Genomic DNA, 14,568 nt, shown 5'->3' with positions numbered 1-14,568 from the left:
TGTCAATGAAACTTTACAATAAAGTAGAATTAGCTCACCCAGTCATGATTTGTATCTTGCAAGGGATCTTGCAAGTCAAAAAGTGGAGTCCTCACACCTGTCTCCTTACAGACTAGGTAGGCTCTCTTTTGAACCGCTTGCCTCACCCACTATCAAGCTGTGGTCTATGCTGCCTCTTTGTTCAGTCTCCCAAGGTCTTTCTCATATACCATCAAAGTTGACCATTCTGATGTGTGGAAAAACCTAGATGCACAATTGAACCAAACCACAGGAACATTATTACCAATAAAGTTATTGCAATAAATGGATGTTCTTGTATACAGGGCCTGAGAATTCATCAACAGTATGAACTGTAACACCTCTAAAAGATCCAAAGTCAAAGAAGAATGAGTTAGGCCATAGGGACGCAGTGGCTCATAGGGATACGGTGGCTCAGTGGCTAAGACGCTGAGCCTGTCGATCAGAAAGTTCGGCAGTTTCGCGGTTCGAATCCCTAGCACTGCATAATGGAGTGAACTCCATTATGTCCCAGCTTCTGCCAATCTAGCTGTTTGAAAGCGCGTAAAAACTGGAAGTGGAAAAAATAGGAACCACCTCTGGTGGGAAGGTAACAGTGTTCTGTGTGCCTTTGGCATTGAGTCATGCTGGCCACATGACAATGGAGATGCCTTTGAACAGTGCTGGCTCTTCGGCTTTGAAATGGAGATGAGCCCCCTAGTGTTGGGAACAACTAGCACATACGTGCAAGGGAAACCTTTACCTTTACCTTAGGAAAGGTCCAGGACTGTATGGATCAGGAAAGCCTTCATCTAACTATTACTGTAGTCCTTAATAAGACATAATAAGACAGGAATTAAGAGTTTGACCATTTCAACTGTAAGAATTGTTCAAACTTTCCAAATGTCTAGAAGTTACTAGTTCTTGTCGTTGTATTACTAAAAGTCTTTAAAGGAAGTTTCTCACTGACAAATAACTGCATTGTTTTTTTTATTTGTGTGATTATAAATGGGGACAGTTTTATAGGTTGCAAAGTATTTCTCATAAAATGGGATTGCTGCTTATTCATAGTCTACAGGGATCATTTAACTGCATTATTAGACCCCTTTTCCCTTCTTTTTAAAAGCCTCATTCTATTTTTCATAGCAAATTAACATGACCAGCTCCTAATGGGTATCTTAATTAGGCATAGTTATTAATAGCAATATTTTGTGCACTAATATCGGTCATTGTATACCATTCATTAAATCCGATCCTTTGTCAGTCAGTGTTAAGGGGGGTTTGAGATGATCCGTTCTTTAGTTTCTTATTATCCAGTTAAAATATCCACCGATAAATTCTATTATCATGTGTCAATCTGGGCACCCTGTCATTATCTATATTATGTTTTATGTTATTGGCCAAACAACTTGCTTATTATGAGCTGTCCTTAATTGCTACTGAGTCTAACACTATCTACAGACCTTTGCTCTGAGGATCTATATTATTTTACAGTGTACTTGCTGTCCTCAACTCTTGTTATGCTTGCACGGAATTAATTAGTAGCATTTCTTGCAAAACCTCCTTCTGTGTAAAAACCAAAACAAGAGCAGCTGAAATAATATACTGCCCAAAATGGCTACTTTTGTAAAAGGGAATATCATCTCTGCATCCCGGAGAATTCTCCTGAATTTCTTAACAAGCCGTATTTGATTGCAATTATTATTGCAACCCTCTTTTTCTCTAGGGGTTTAAAGTGAAATACGTAAAGGTCCTGCCTCGTCTCTGTAGTAATCTGGTATAATAGGTTGGGCTGAGAGAAAACTACTCGCTGAAAGTCATTTAAAATGCTTCTCCTTCAAAGAGGGGTCGTGACCCTGAGATTCCATAATGGAAGTCAACTTCAATGGATATCAATGGTATGTTTCTACATAAGTGCTGAAAGTCAGCTCTAAATTTGATAAAACATAGTTAGCCCAGAGAGTGAAAAAGCTACATTGTGAAGAGATGTAAGCCAGAGGCAGTATTTAGCCGGTTCGGACCGGTTCATCCGAATCAGTAGCGGTGAACTGCAGGCAGGTCTGCCACCAGCCCTGGCTCCAAAACATCTTATGTAGCTTCGTTTTCAACACCATGCACATGCATGCATGCTCTGCCCGTGAGCAAAGTTCATGCACAGAAGGCCGCACACATGTACGGAAGGCATGAATGCTGACATTTGCAAACTTATGTGAATCCCACCACTGCTTTACGCATATTATACTCTTTTGAACTGATGAACATATGTCCATTTCAGATCAAGCTCCTGCCCAATTGCCTTGAGTTATGATGTCAAAGGTACCTCCAACACTCTCTTCCTAAAGAAACTTCTGTTGTCAAAACCATGTACTAGTGAGCCAGCTTGGTTTAGTGGTTAAGGCACCAAGCTACAAACCAGGAGACTGTGAGTTCTAGTACTGCTTGAGGCATGAAAGTTAGCTGGGTGACTGTGGGCCATTTAGCAGGAGCCTGTGAGTTCTAGTCCTGCCTTAGGCATGAAAGCCAGTTGGGTGACATTGGGCCAGTCACTTTCTCTCAGCCCAACTCATCTCACAGAGATAGGAGGAAGGAATTTTAGGTATGTTAACCACCTTGAGTTATATATCAAAATATTAAAGATGGGATAAAATAAATATTTCACTAGAGAGCAGAGACCTTTTACTTTGCATTCAGAGATGCAGTGGCTCAGTGATTAGAGTACAGTACTGCAGGCTACTTCTGCTCCCTGCTAGCTGCCTGCAATATGGTAGTTCAAATCTCAACAGGCTCCAGGTTGACTCAGCCTTTCATCCTTCTGAGAATGGTAAAATGAGGACCCAGATTGTTGAGGGCAAAATGCTGACTCTGTAAACTGCTTAGAGAGAGTTGTAAAAGCACTGCAAAGCGGTATATAAGTCTAAGTGCTATTGCTATTCAGTTTGTCTACTCTTTTATTGTAAAACTACCAATGCAATAAGCTTGGTTTAATTTTTGGGATCTACAATAGACGTTAGCAGAGAACTGGATTGAAGGTAACTAAACTAAAAGCGATATCATGAATCCAAACTTGAATGCAACCACCTGTCACGCGTGATGATCAGCTTGTTATTTCTTCTATCTATTTTGTGCACCATCTGTCGCAAACTTAAAAAAGAAGGGCCATCTGACTATGAATAGATCACCATATATTGCTGGCTCAGTAGATCCCAAAGAAAGATGACTCAACTCATTGCTAACACTAAATAGGAAATTATTTAAATGAGACTTGGAAGCATTTAGCCCCCAGATTCTGCTGCCTAAGGTGTTTTTTTTTTTAAGAATATGGAGATCTAAATATGTAACAGCCCCATGCTTGTTAATTATGGCTTTACAAGAAGTTGAAAACTTGTTCTGCAGTGAACTTGAATCAGCTCATAAATGGTAAGGAGCATAGAAAGTGGTGAGCGCTGAAACGTCAAATAAGTTTTTGAAACCTATCATTAATGAAATAAAATTGCAGACGTATGAAATGTCCATTTGTGAAAAACAAAACAAAAATTTTAAAAAAACAGAGGCGCACTACGTTCGTGGACAGGATTGGTGAGACTTAAAATAGGAAACAGAGAGAAACAGAGAGGACATTTCAGACTTAAAGTATGTGAGGAGAATCAATGAGTTCACTGGAAAAGTATAAATCCATGATGGTGAAGTTATAACACGCGTGCTGGAAGTGGCACACAAAGCCATCTCTCTGGGCACACTAGCCATCGCCCGTTGCTCTTCCGGGTTCCGGCATGCTGACTATCTAGTCTTCATGCGTGTGGGAGCACTGGAAACTGGAAGAACCGCTGCCCAGTGCGCATGCACATGCCAAGTGGCTACTCTTCCAGTTTCCGGTGTACCACCTGGTCTTCCAGTTTCTAGTGCGCATGCACATGTGAAGACCAGCTGGCCAGGGCACACCAGGCAGTTGCTCTTCTGTTTTCTGGAACATGCACATCAGCATGCACTCCCATTTCGGCACTCGGTGCCAAAAAGGTCCCCCAACACTGGAATAAACCATCTGAAAACCTAGCGCTCTATAAAATTAGAGTTGAGTATATTCTACATTAATGAGGATACTGCTAAATGTTCTGCATTAAAGTGCTGAGAATTAACAGTTTGTATGAAAGGCGTTGCTTTTCTCCTTATTTGTTTTTCCTGAATTGCGCGACGATGCCACATGCACCTCTGTTGCAATGGATATGCAGGTTTATGGAGATTACAGCCCCTAATTAATCCAAAAATAAATCAATTGGAACAGCCTCCCACCTGAGATTGGTGGGATCTCTAGCCTTAGCCTTCTGGAGGGTTGTGAAGATTTGGCTGTCAAGCACAGGAAATCAGAAGCCAAGGCACTTCAAATGAACATGGATTCATTGCATGCTAACACTTTCTACAGGAATCTAAACTACCATCGGTCAAAGCAAACAGAAGAGTCAACAGAATTCAAGGAGGGATAGATCTCTTGTGGCTGTGAAGAGACTTAGAGACTGATGATGCACTTGACCCCTCCCTCAAGCTCAGCCTGGTCATCTCCTACATCGGAGCTTCCTCCAAACATTGGACTAGGATGGAAGTTGAACTGCAAGGATGTTTGATCAAGCAACTGGGGATGGGGGAAGTGTGATTGAATTTACACGTGTGGGAGAGGGAGATTTTGGCAGCACAGAGTTTTCCCAGAGAACGGTCCAGATTAAGAGACTGTCCTGAGCTGGAAGTGGGGAACATGAAGAAGTTTAGGTTAGCCACATCCTAACATTTATCAGGATATATCTATTAAGGTAGATGATTACAGCTTTAGTCTGGCAAGATTCTGTCCATTAGGTACAAGCAAATAAAGCATTGCACTTCATTGGATTTCACTGGGTTATTTTTGGGCCTGACAGGATGGGTACTTTTGTTTTTAACTAAGTTTTTTTTAATGGGTTGCTATAAGTCCCCTAAAGCTATCAAACGAAATAGGGAGCCATATAAGTCCTATAGATAAATAAATAGGCAAGAGGTAATTTGTCACTGGTATCTAGGGACCTCAGTAGTAGTAGATCTTTTGCCCCATACAGCTATTTACAAACATCAACTTTTTTCTCTCCTCCCATTTTAAAAACTCTTTTTGGAAATATTAGCCAATATGTTGTGCCTGTTTTTTTGTTCTCGTTTCAGACAGGACAATTCAGAGGTGGGTTCCTACCGGTTTGGACTAATTCGGCTGAGTAGGTAGTAACTCGGCCTGCCACACCCCCGAACGGGTTCTGCATGTGCAGAAGCATTTTTTCCAGTACTGTGCATGTGTGGTAGCACGTATTAAACATGCATGTGTGTGTAGTGCGAATCAAGCCCGCGCATGCACGGCGCGTCCTTGAGCGAACCAGTAGTAGCAGCAGCCGAAACCCACCCATGGGACAATTCCAATAAATCCAGATGAATTTCACTATAGATCCTACTAGAAGTATATAGATCCTACTAGGAGTATTACTCCATGCGCATGAAGCTGGTCTTCATGCGCACGAGAGTTATGGAAATAACTGCTCTTCCAGTTTCCAGTGCACCACCTGGTCTTCCAGTTTTTGGTGTGCGTGCACATGTATAGACTAGCTGGCCAGTGTTTGTTTTTGCTGGTAATTCTCTGATGGTGAAGAAAGTTAGCATCCACCCTTGTTAGAAGAATGAAATATTCTAGGAAATATTAAAAAGGCAGAATATTATACCTTCCTTGATGAGAAAAGGAGAAAAGCAGCCCCCACCTTTGTTAATAGCCCCAGAAAAACTAGGCCATCCTATCTACAAAACAAAAGGCCTCCAGCTCCAGGGTGATGAGATTAAGACATGACCCTCTGGGACATATATAGGATTAGCCCTCTATCCATCTAGTACCACATGACACCTGGGGATATTATATCACCCAGCACAGTTCAACCAGACTTATCTCAGACAAACTCCTAGGATTTGCACATGACTCCTACAGCAACCAATAGGATACATTGTTGTTGTGGCCCAGCAGGAGCTGTTGGAGCTGCAAACAGACTCCGACAGCGAGGGGCCCTATGAGTCGGCTCTGGAAGATGTGGAGGACCCTGGACAGGGTTCCAACTCTGAGCAGGGATCAGAGAGGCTGGTTGGCCACCAGGAGGCGCCTGAGGCATGGAGCAGCGGTGAAAGCCAAAGGGAGTGTGCTCCTGACGTCATGCCTTGGAGCAATGGGGAGGAGACAAGGGAGTTGGTCCTGGACGCCCGGAAAAGGAGGGCTGATAGACGTAGAGAACAACTACGCAGATACAGAAGATAATTGGACCCAAGTGGTTGTAATTAGGCTCCTCTCAAGATAGTATATAAGAAGAGACTTTGTGAGGAGGCTGGTTGCAGGATTCAACTTAATTACCAATGCTGGAGAAGCTCTCGTTTCTGTTTCTTATCTTGGAAGTCTGGATTGCTGCCAAGGTCTAGTCAGTGTGTTAATTTACTGTGAATAAATCATCTAGCAGTATTCTTGTCTTGGAGTGCTTTGGTGTACGAAGAGGGGGGTCAGAACACATTGCTTACATAGGAACAGGAAGCTCTAGGGCAAGGCCCAAGAGAGATTATAAATAACACACATTCTCCACTCCATGTGTTGGAGCTGCACCAGGACCATGTGCTTAATGGTTCTGCACCATTAAAGCAACTTTCCATGCAGCTTCCATGTTTCCAGTGTCTTTCTCCCCACTTGGAATCGAACCCAGGTGGACATTTCTTCCAACAATGGGAAGCAAATATTTCTCTTTCCTTCAAAACAGCTGGCTCTCTTTTAAAAATACAGAAGGCTGAGGACCTTGGGCATTTATTTTTTTCCCTTTCCTTTTTCACCTAGTGAGTTTACATGGTCATTTCCAGGAAGGGTTGTGATGCCGACCTTTTAAACCCCACACTTTTCTGTGTCACCTGCTGAGAAGGAGAGAAGATACAGAGCTCAAGAGACACTTACCAGTAATTTTCCCATTGGCTTCTAATGGAGGTTGCCAGCTGACAATTACAGCTCGAGGCTTCCCTTCACGGGTAATGACTGTCAAATCCTTGGGAGCAGAGGTTGGGGCTTAGAGAAAGAGAGAAAGCCCAGAAGAGGGAGGGGGGACAACACAGAAGATGACACCTTAATACAATAATGATATAATCTACTGTACCTTGAAGTGTTGTACAAACTAGACTATTATTGCTAATAAATAAATTCTTAGGCAAGGAGATGTTAATGTCTCTAGCATTCCTTTGCAGATTTCAGGATATCAGGTTGCTAGATTTTAGGGGGATGGACTTGATAGAAAGAGATAGTCATGTATTAGGTGAATTTACTAAGCAGTAATGATGAATATAATCCCATCTGCTACATATTCCATGAATGGTAAATTCAAGAAACGTTAAACATCTCTGGCTTTAGAGTTAATAACATGAGCAATAGTTTGGGTATAAGAATAGAAATAAATTTGGGGTTAGAGTTGAAGAATAGCCAATCACTATTATTTTTAGAATGATTCCATGCTTTCTTCTTCAAAATCACCATGTTTGCACACATTTCAAATATTTTGAAAGGTAAAGAAAGCATAATGATATTTGGAAATGGCTTAAATGGCTGTGGTTTGAAACATATACATGATAAAATTAAATGTTGCCTAATACTTGTAGACTTTCACATATTTAAAGCCTTTGAGAACCTTACATAAGAAAAAAAATACTTTATGGATGTACTTTTAAAATGATTATTATGCAATGCAATGATAGATAAATGAAGACTATAATATAAAATACACTGAAGAAAATGAGTCTTTACGAGTTTGAAAACAGAACCCTTACTTCTCCTTATAAATATTAGTATACTATGCTGACTTTAACTCCATTGGTAACAAACTACCAATTAATAAAACATTGTAATTATTATCACCATGAATTTCTATATGCTTTAAATTGAGGTAGATATCAATCGCCACTTAGCAGTAGTGAAAAAAGCAAAAGGAACTTTATTTATTTATGTCATCCAATATGGGAAGTATCCCATGCATCAGATTGTATAAATTTGGTCTCAAAATAAGTAGGAGCTGTTAAATGAATTGTCCGCTGTATTCTAAAAAAAAGAGATTCAATTAAAATAATTTATTTTTAACATTTATGAAATATTTCCATCTGTGTGGGCAGTACAAGGAACTGGTTTTTAACATAATCAAACTAAGCATCAAATCTGAAAAAAAATTAGGATTTTTCTAGAGGCCTACCTGCTTCATATGTCGTAGCATGAGCTGTCATGCTCCATGTACTTGACCTCCGACCTTTGGTCACCATGACAGAGAACTCATACATGGTATTTGGCTTAAGACCAGACACGGGGTGGCTCAAGGCAGTTGTATCTGCTGACTAGAAAGAAAAGAAAAGTAAAAAACAACAACAACGGTGTCTTTAAAACTCAATCATACTGGATTCACTAAAGAGACTATTGCTCCCACATTTTTCATTTCCCACAAAACTTTCCATTCCTGTGAGGTTCTTGATTTATTGTACTTGATCCAAATTCAAAAATGGTTTGTGTCTGAAACCATTAGGCACCAGTATTAATCACGGTGGTCAACCTCTTCTTGATTGAGCTACCGCTTCTACAATTGTGTCATCTCCAGGGATAACACTCAAGGCTTTGTTATGAATGAACCAGTTGAATTCCTAGTGATTATTTTCCTTCCTGAGTCTGCCAGCCTTAGATGGCTATGTCACAAAATTGTCATTTTGAGTTATAATGGAGAAGGAAGTTAATTCCTTCCTTCCTTCCTTCCTTCCTTCCTTCCTTCCTTCCTTCCTTCCTTCCTTCCTTCCTTCCTTCCTTCCTTCCTTCCTTCCTTCCTTCTGCTGTTGCCTGCCAGTGGCCAGTGGAGCTGGCAGCAGGTTCGGACAGTGAGGAGGTTGGGGAGGAACATGGGCCAGTCCTGGAGTATGGGGAAGACTCTGATGAGGGCTCTGTGTCAGAGGCAGAGAGGGGGCCAGAGCCGTATGTCAGTTATCAGCTATCTTCAGATGCAGACCTCAGTGAGGCAGATGAACAGCTGGAGCCTGTTCCCAGTGTGCGCATGCGCAGAGTTGCCAGACAAAGGGAACAGCTAAAGAACAGGGGCCAACTTGGCAGTAAGGCCACAGGTGGATGATGAATGGCCCCTCCAACAGGAAATAAAAGAGGAACGAAAGGGGAATGGGGTTTGCATGAGACAAACATTTCACATAATTGGTTCGTGACTCTCTGAGACTTCTTGCCAAGTTTTGCAGATATTGGCCTGTCAGCTCTTCGAGCCAGATAAGGACTGTGACTGTAAATCCTCCCTTGAAAGACTTCGCTGGAAGTAAATGAGCAGAATTCACAGTAAATTAATAAAAGGGTTTTTTGTTGGGACCAGGAGTTTGCTTCATGCTCTTGGGAAGCATAGGTCAGAACTCCCTTCCTTCCTTCCTTCCTTCCTTCCTTCCTTCCTTCCTTCCTTCCTTCCTTCCTTCCTTCCTTCCTTCCTTCCTTCCTTCCTTCCCCCCCTCCCTCCCTTCCCTCTCTAAGGAACAAAGCCCTCTTCAGTCGACTTCTGTTTTCCATTCTTCTGTTTCATGTTACTATAAAATGTCAGGCTGACTTCTCTCCTTACTCTGAATTGTCTTCAGGATAGAGACTATCAAGGTAAGATAGGCAAGAGAAGGATATGAAAGTAAATAAAAGTCTCTTTTAAAATAAATGAGCAACGCTCCAGAGCAGTAAAACCCTTGTACTTTATCCCAGGTTCTTTTTTCCCATTTTGCTTCCTGGAAGGGCTATAAATGTGTCAAACCTGGGAGAGTAGATTAGATTTTTTAAAAATAACTTTTAGCAATGTAATAATGAGTAAAAAATGCATTGCTGTTCTTTAAAGGAACAACAATGAAAAAGCACAGGCAATTTTTTGACATCCTTTAAAATGTGATTTGGGACCATGGCATTCACTTAAATGAAAGAATTTTAAAATCTTTGCTAGACTCCCTTTCCAACAAGACCATTTTGAGCAATCTTCATACATATTTAATCAAGCAAATGAAAATAAATCTTTATACTGGTGATTTTGGCCAAATAGGTGTGTGTGTGTGTGTGTGTGTGTGTGTGTGTGTGTGTGTGTGTGTGTAGCTTCATGGTGGCACACTGGTTAGAATGCAGCATTGCAGGCTAACTCCACCCACAGCCAGGAGTTCAGTCCTGACCAGCTCAAGGCTCACTCAGCCTTCCATCCTTCCGAGGTGGGTAAAATGAGGACCCAGATAGTTGGGGTCAATATGCTGACTCTGCAAATCACTTAGAGAGGGTCGTAAAATCATTGTGAAGCGGTATATAAGTCTAAGTGCTTTTGCTGTTGTTCACATTAGCATGACATTTGTATGAGTGATTCTAAGTTAATCAAAGTGGACAAAATTGCATTATTCTTTTTGATGATCAAACAGAACAGATGGATAAGGGAGTTTTAAAGTATTCATAGTCAACATTTTCTCTGATTTTCCTTTTATTTAAACTCATATCAAAGAACCATTCGGATATGACAAGTTTCCCTTTAAAGTATGTCAACCGATGACAGAAGAAGGGAAAAACACACAAAACAGTATCAGGGCTAAAATGTGATATCATTCGGTTTTAAAGACATACAGAACATACGTGAACATAGGTCAGACTTGGGAACTAGTCGTGTTTTATGAGACTTTTTGATATTAATAAATCATTTATGATGAGGTATTATTATAAATAATATGATAATGTAAAATAAAATAAACTGAAATCTCAGATTTCTTTGAAAGAACATCACTTGTCCTCATGAATTTTCACATAAATTTGAAAGCCGTATCAGTCACAAACATTTTTTAAATCTATCCTATCCAATGAAATACTTCAATGGTATGCAGAGCTACTATACCATTAGGATTCCTGGATACAGTTCCTGGAAAACAACAGCCAAAAAAGGACTATTGACTCCATATCCTGCTTATAGGTCTCTCATAGGTCATTGACCACAGTATGAAGATGCCTTTGGTGTCATCCAACTTGGCTTTTCCTAAATTCAGTGTCAACTCTGAAGCGAACCTAGCTGAAGCCATCTTGTGCTGCTTCATAGTTGCCATTAAGCCTGAGAAAGAAGGGAAGGGGGGGAGTAGATAGCCCAGCTTACAGTCAAAATAAAATGTTTTCTTGTGGGAACAAAGTGTCAACGTCTAAAGCATTTCCATGACTACTATCAACTTGAGAAGGGATGAGAATTCCATGCATACTTTTGGCTAGAGCAGTGTTTCTCAAACTTGGCGACTTTAAGTCCTGTGGACTTCAACTCCCAGAATTCCCCAGCCAGCTATGCTGGCTGGGGGATTCTGGGAGTTGAAGTCCACAGGACTTAAAGTCGCCAAGTTTGAGAAACACTGGGCTAGAGTAAAGTCTCATATTCTTGCAACTGGGGTGTGAATGCGCATGTCCAGAACCCTGCCGTAACATCTTGCGAATGTGATTGATGATTTCAGGCAGAGGGGAGAAGACACAGGGGTAAAATTCAGATGCCATTAAGTGGGATTCAGTTTAGGCTCCACAGAAGATCAAGCCAACATGTTGATCCTAATAAATGAATGTTTTTTGTTTGAACTTTGTCTCGAGGCTTATAAATTAATTAGGTCATCTCTTGGGAACTTTCCACAAAGGTCATCAAAACAGGTGGTTGGTGAAGGAGAAGAGGAGCCTGCCAGCCATATTCATTGGACAATGTGAATGATGACACTGGGGAGGGGGGAAGTTTTATTATTTTAATTAGGTAAAAACCACTGGAGCTTTCAGAGTTGGCTTTCACCGGCTGTGCTGATATGATGTATCCAATAAACATGTCTTTTGAGGAATCTACCTGCCCTGGAATTCTGATTTCAATGGGTTCATTACTTGGAATGCTGACATTCAGATTTTCAGGACAAATTTACTTTTTATTTATTATGGGCATGAATACTTAAGAGAAAGCCAGTTTGATGTAGTGGTTAAGACACCATTACTCCAAACAGTTTGGTATAGTGCTGAAGTACTGGCTTAGAAATCCGGAGACTGTAAATTCAAGGCAGTCAACAATATTATGTTGGTAAGGCCACACTTGGAATACTGCATTCAGTTTTGGTTGCCACGATGTAGAAAAGATGTAGAGACTCTAGAAAGAGTGCAGAGAAGAGCAACAAAGATGATTGGGGGACTGGAGATTAAAACATATGAAGAACAGTTGCATGAACTGGGTATGTCTAGTTAAATGAAAAGAACTAGGGGAGACATGATAGCAGTCTTCCAATATCTCAGGGGTTGCCACAAAGAAGAGGGAGTCAAACTATTCTCCAAGGCACCTGAGGGTAGAACAAGAAGCAATGGGTGGAAACTAATCAAGGAGAGAAGCAACTTAGAACTGAGGAGAAATTTCCCGAAGGTTAGAACAATTAATCAGTGGAACAGACGTTGCCTTCAGAAGTTGTGAAAGCCCCAACACTGGAAGTCTTTAAGAAGATGTTGGATAGCCATTTGTCTGAAATGGTATAGGGTTTCCTGCCTAGGCAGGGGGTTGGACTAGAAGACCTCCAAGGTCCCTTCCAATTCTGCTATTGTATTGTATTGTATTAAGTATCTGGGGGTGAAGGTAACTAACAAACTGAATGGGTCTCTCCACACGTCATTCTTACTGAAGTGTGCAAACCAGTGTCTGAATTTCCTGATGGTGGTTTTTCTTATGGGTTTTTATTGTATGGTGGAAATTTAAAAAAAAAAAAAATTAGAAATTCTTTGGAGTCACTTATGTGTTGAGTGGCTATATGAATTTAATAAATAATTCTACCTTTTCTCAGTTTCCTATTACATTTTTTGGACGTTTTCAGGAAGAAAACTGACCACAGATAAACCTTATGTCAGGCCTGCAGCCAGTTCCTTTTAGGATCTTTGGCTGACACACTCTCTATTATTGTGCTGTGCTGTTTCATTAGTTGGGGAATTGGGAGGGGGAATAGTAAGGAGTAGAATGTGTTTTTGTCAAAATAAATCCCTTTCTAGAAAGCCAAAGTCATCTTTTGTTCTCTACACCTCTGAGCCTGACCGGAACTGGATGGGTGGAACTGCCAGCATGGCAGTGGAAGATTGGACCATGGGATGGACTTGTGGGTGTGGGGGCAAGATCATGAACTTTCAACTGGGTGGGAAAACTCGGGAAGCTTTCAGATTCGGGTTTCCACAGACGTGCCAACATGTCTCTCTTAATACATTGGAACTTTGAGGAATACTTTCCCTTGGACTCTGATTTAATTTTGGATGATATTTGGAACACTGACACCTTACTTCAGTTAATATCACAAAATATCACAAAATGTTCCCACTTTGGTGGAGAAGAGTAAGTCAAAAAACCCTTCTTCCTTTAAGTCAAGATTGTTTTTCCTCAACCATGTTTATAAGCAATAGCAATAGCACTTAGACTTATCTACCACTCCATAGCGCTTTGCAGCCCACTCAAAGCATTTTACAGAGTCACCATATTGATCCTTACAGTCTGGCTCCTTATTTCGCCAACCTCCGAAGGATGGAAGGCTGAGTCAACCTTGAGCCTGTCAGGATTGAACTGCTAGCAGTGGGCAGAGTTAGCCTGCAATACTGCCCTCTAATCACTGCACCACCAACGGCTCTGTATTTATGCACAGATGAGGATGCTGTTGAGGAAATTAAAATAGAGACTCCTAGATAGGGATTTATTTTAGGTAGACTTTTTTCCTTCTGATTTTAGGTTTTCATTTTGTTTTGAACTAAATTTTGTTTTCTTCTGAACCACTGACAGACAGTATATAAAATGCCGTTGTAATGAGTAAAATCAGTCATCTGTGACCAGCCACATTTCTCACTCTTGGCACCCACTGAAAAGGAAAATTGCCAAAAATATACATAATATGCAAGGACAGCTGCATTTTTGGTTTCTATTTTCTCTTTCCGATCATAGAATTACGACTCTATAAGACTGCAGTGTGCTCCTCAATGCGCTTGCAATAAAGCCAGGTTGCACTTTCCAAAACTATACAGGAGCTGGAATTATTTATATACTATATTTTTTCTGCACACATATTTCTTTCTGGTCTTACTCTAAAGCAATAAAATAAAGTAAGCATGCATTTCTGTCCACATTTCTTTTCCTGAATTTGCAATTCAGTGTACAAGCACCCTGAATAAATGAAGTTTTGGAGTAAAAACTAGGAAAGCCCCAAAAATATATATGTATATCATGGGAAGTACAGACAAAAATATTAATATTAAATAACTACGTGTCTGTGATTTTCCCATTTTCAAATGGTTTTACAATTACACACTAATTTGGAAAAAGAACAGATAAGAAAATATGAGCAAAATTTATTTTGACAGATTTATCCATCCCAACAGCCAATGCATTAACAAATTGTTAGCAGTTTTTCAATGCTGATAGAAGAGAATATTTGTAGCTCAATAGGTTGAACTGTCACATCCTTGGTGCTCTGAGTTTGGTGCTTTTCTTGCAGATGTTTCATGACCAAACT

The 14,568-nt window shown here is 40.6% G+C and overlaps 1 protein-coding gene across 1 annotated transcript in view; it reads right to left on the bottom strand.

The window, feature by feature from the left end:
* The window catches only part of DCC (DCC netrin 1 receptor), a 1,323,879-nt gene that overhangs the window by 149,073 nt on the left and 1,160,238 nt on the right, over positions 1-14,568 (bottom strand). Inside the window, exons 18-19 of the mRNA XM_081942031.1 lie at positions 8,250-8,388; positions 6,974-7,081 (exon numbers count right to left, since the gene is read on the bottom strand). Of these exons, the coding sequence (XP_081798157.1) occupies positions 6,974-7,081; positions 8,250-8,388 (247 nt within the window). The remainder of the gene's footprint in view (positions 1-6,973; positions 7,082-8,249; positions 8,389-14,568) is intronic.

Source organism: Natrix helvetica (genome assembly GCF_964273705.1).
Source record: "Natrix helvetica genome assembly, chromosome: 2".
Classification (NCBI taxonomy): Eukaryota; Metazoa; Chordata; class Lepidosauria; order Squamata; family Natricidae; genus Natrix; species Natrix helvetica.
This window is presented reverse-complemented; position numbering and strand designations above follow the sequence as displayed.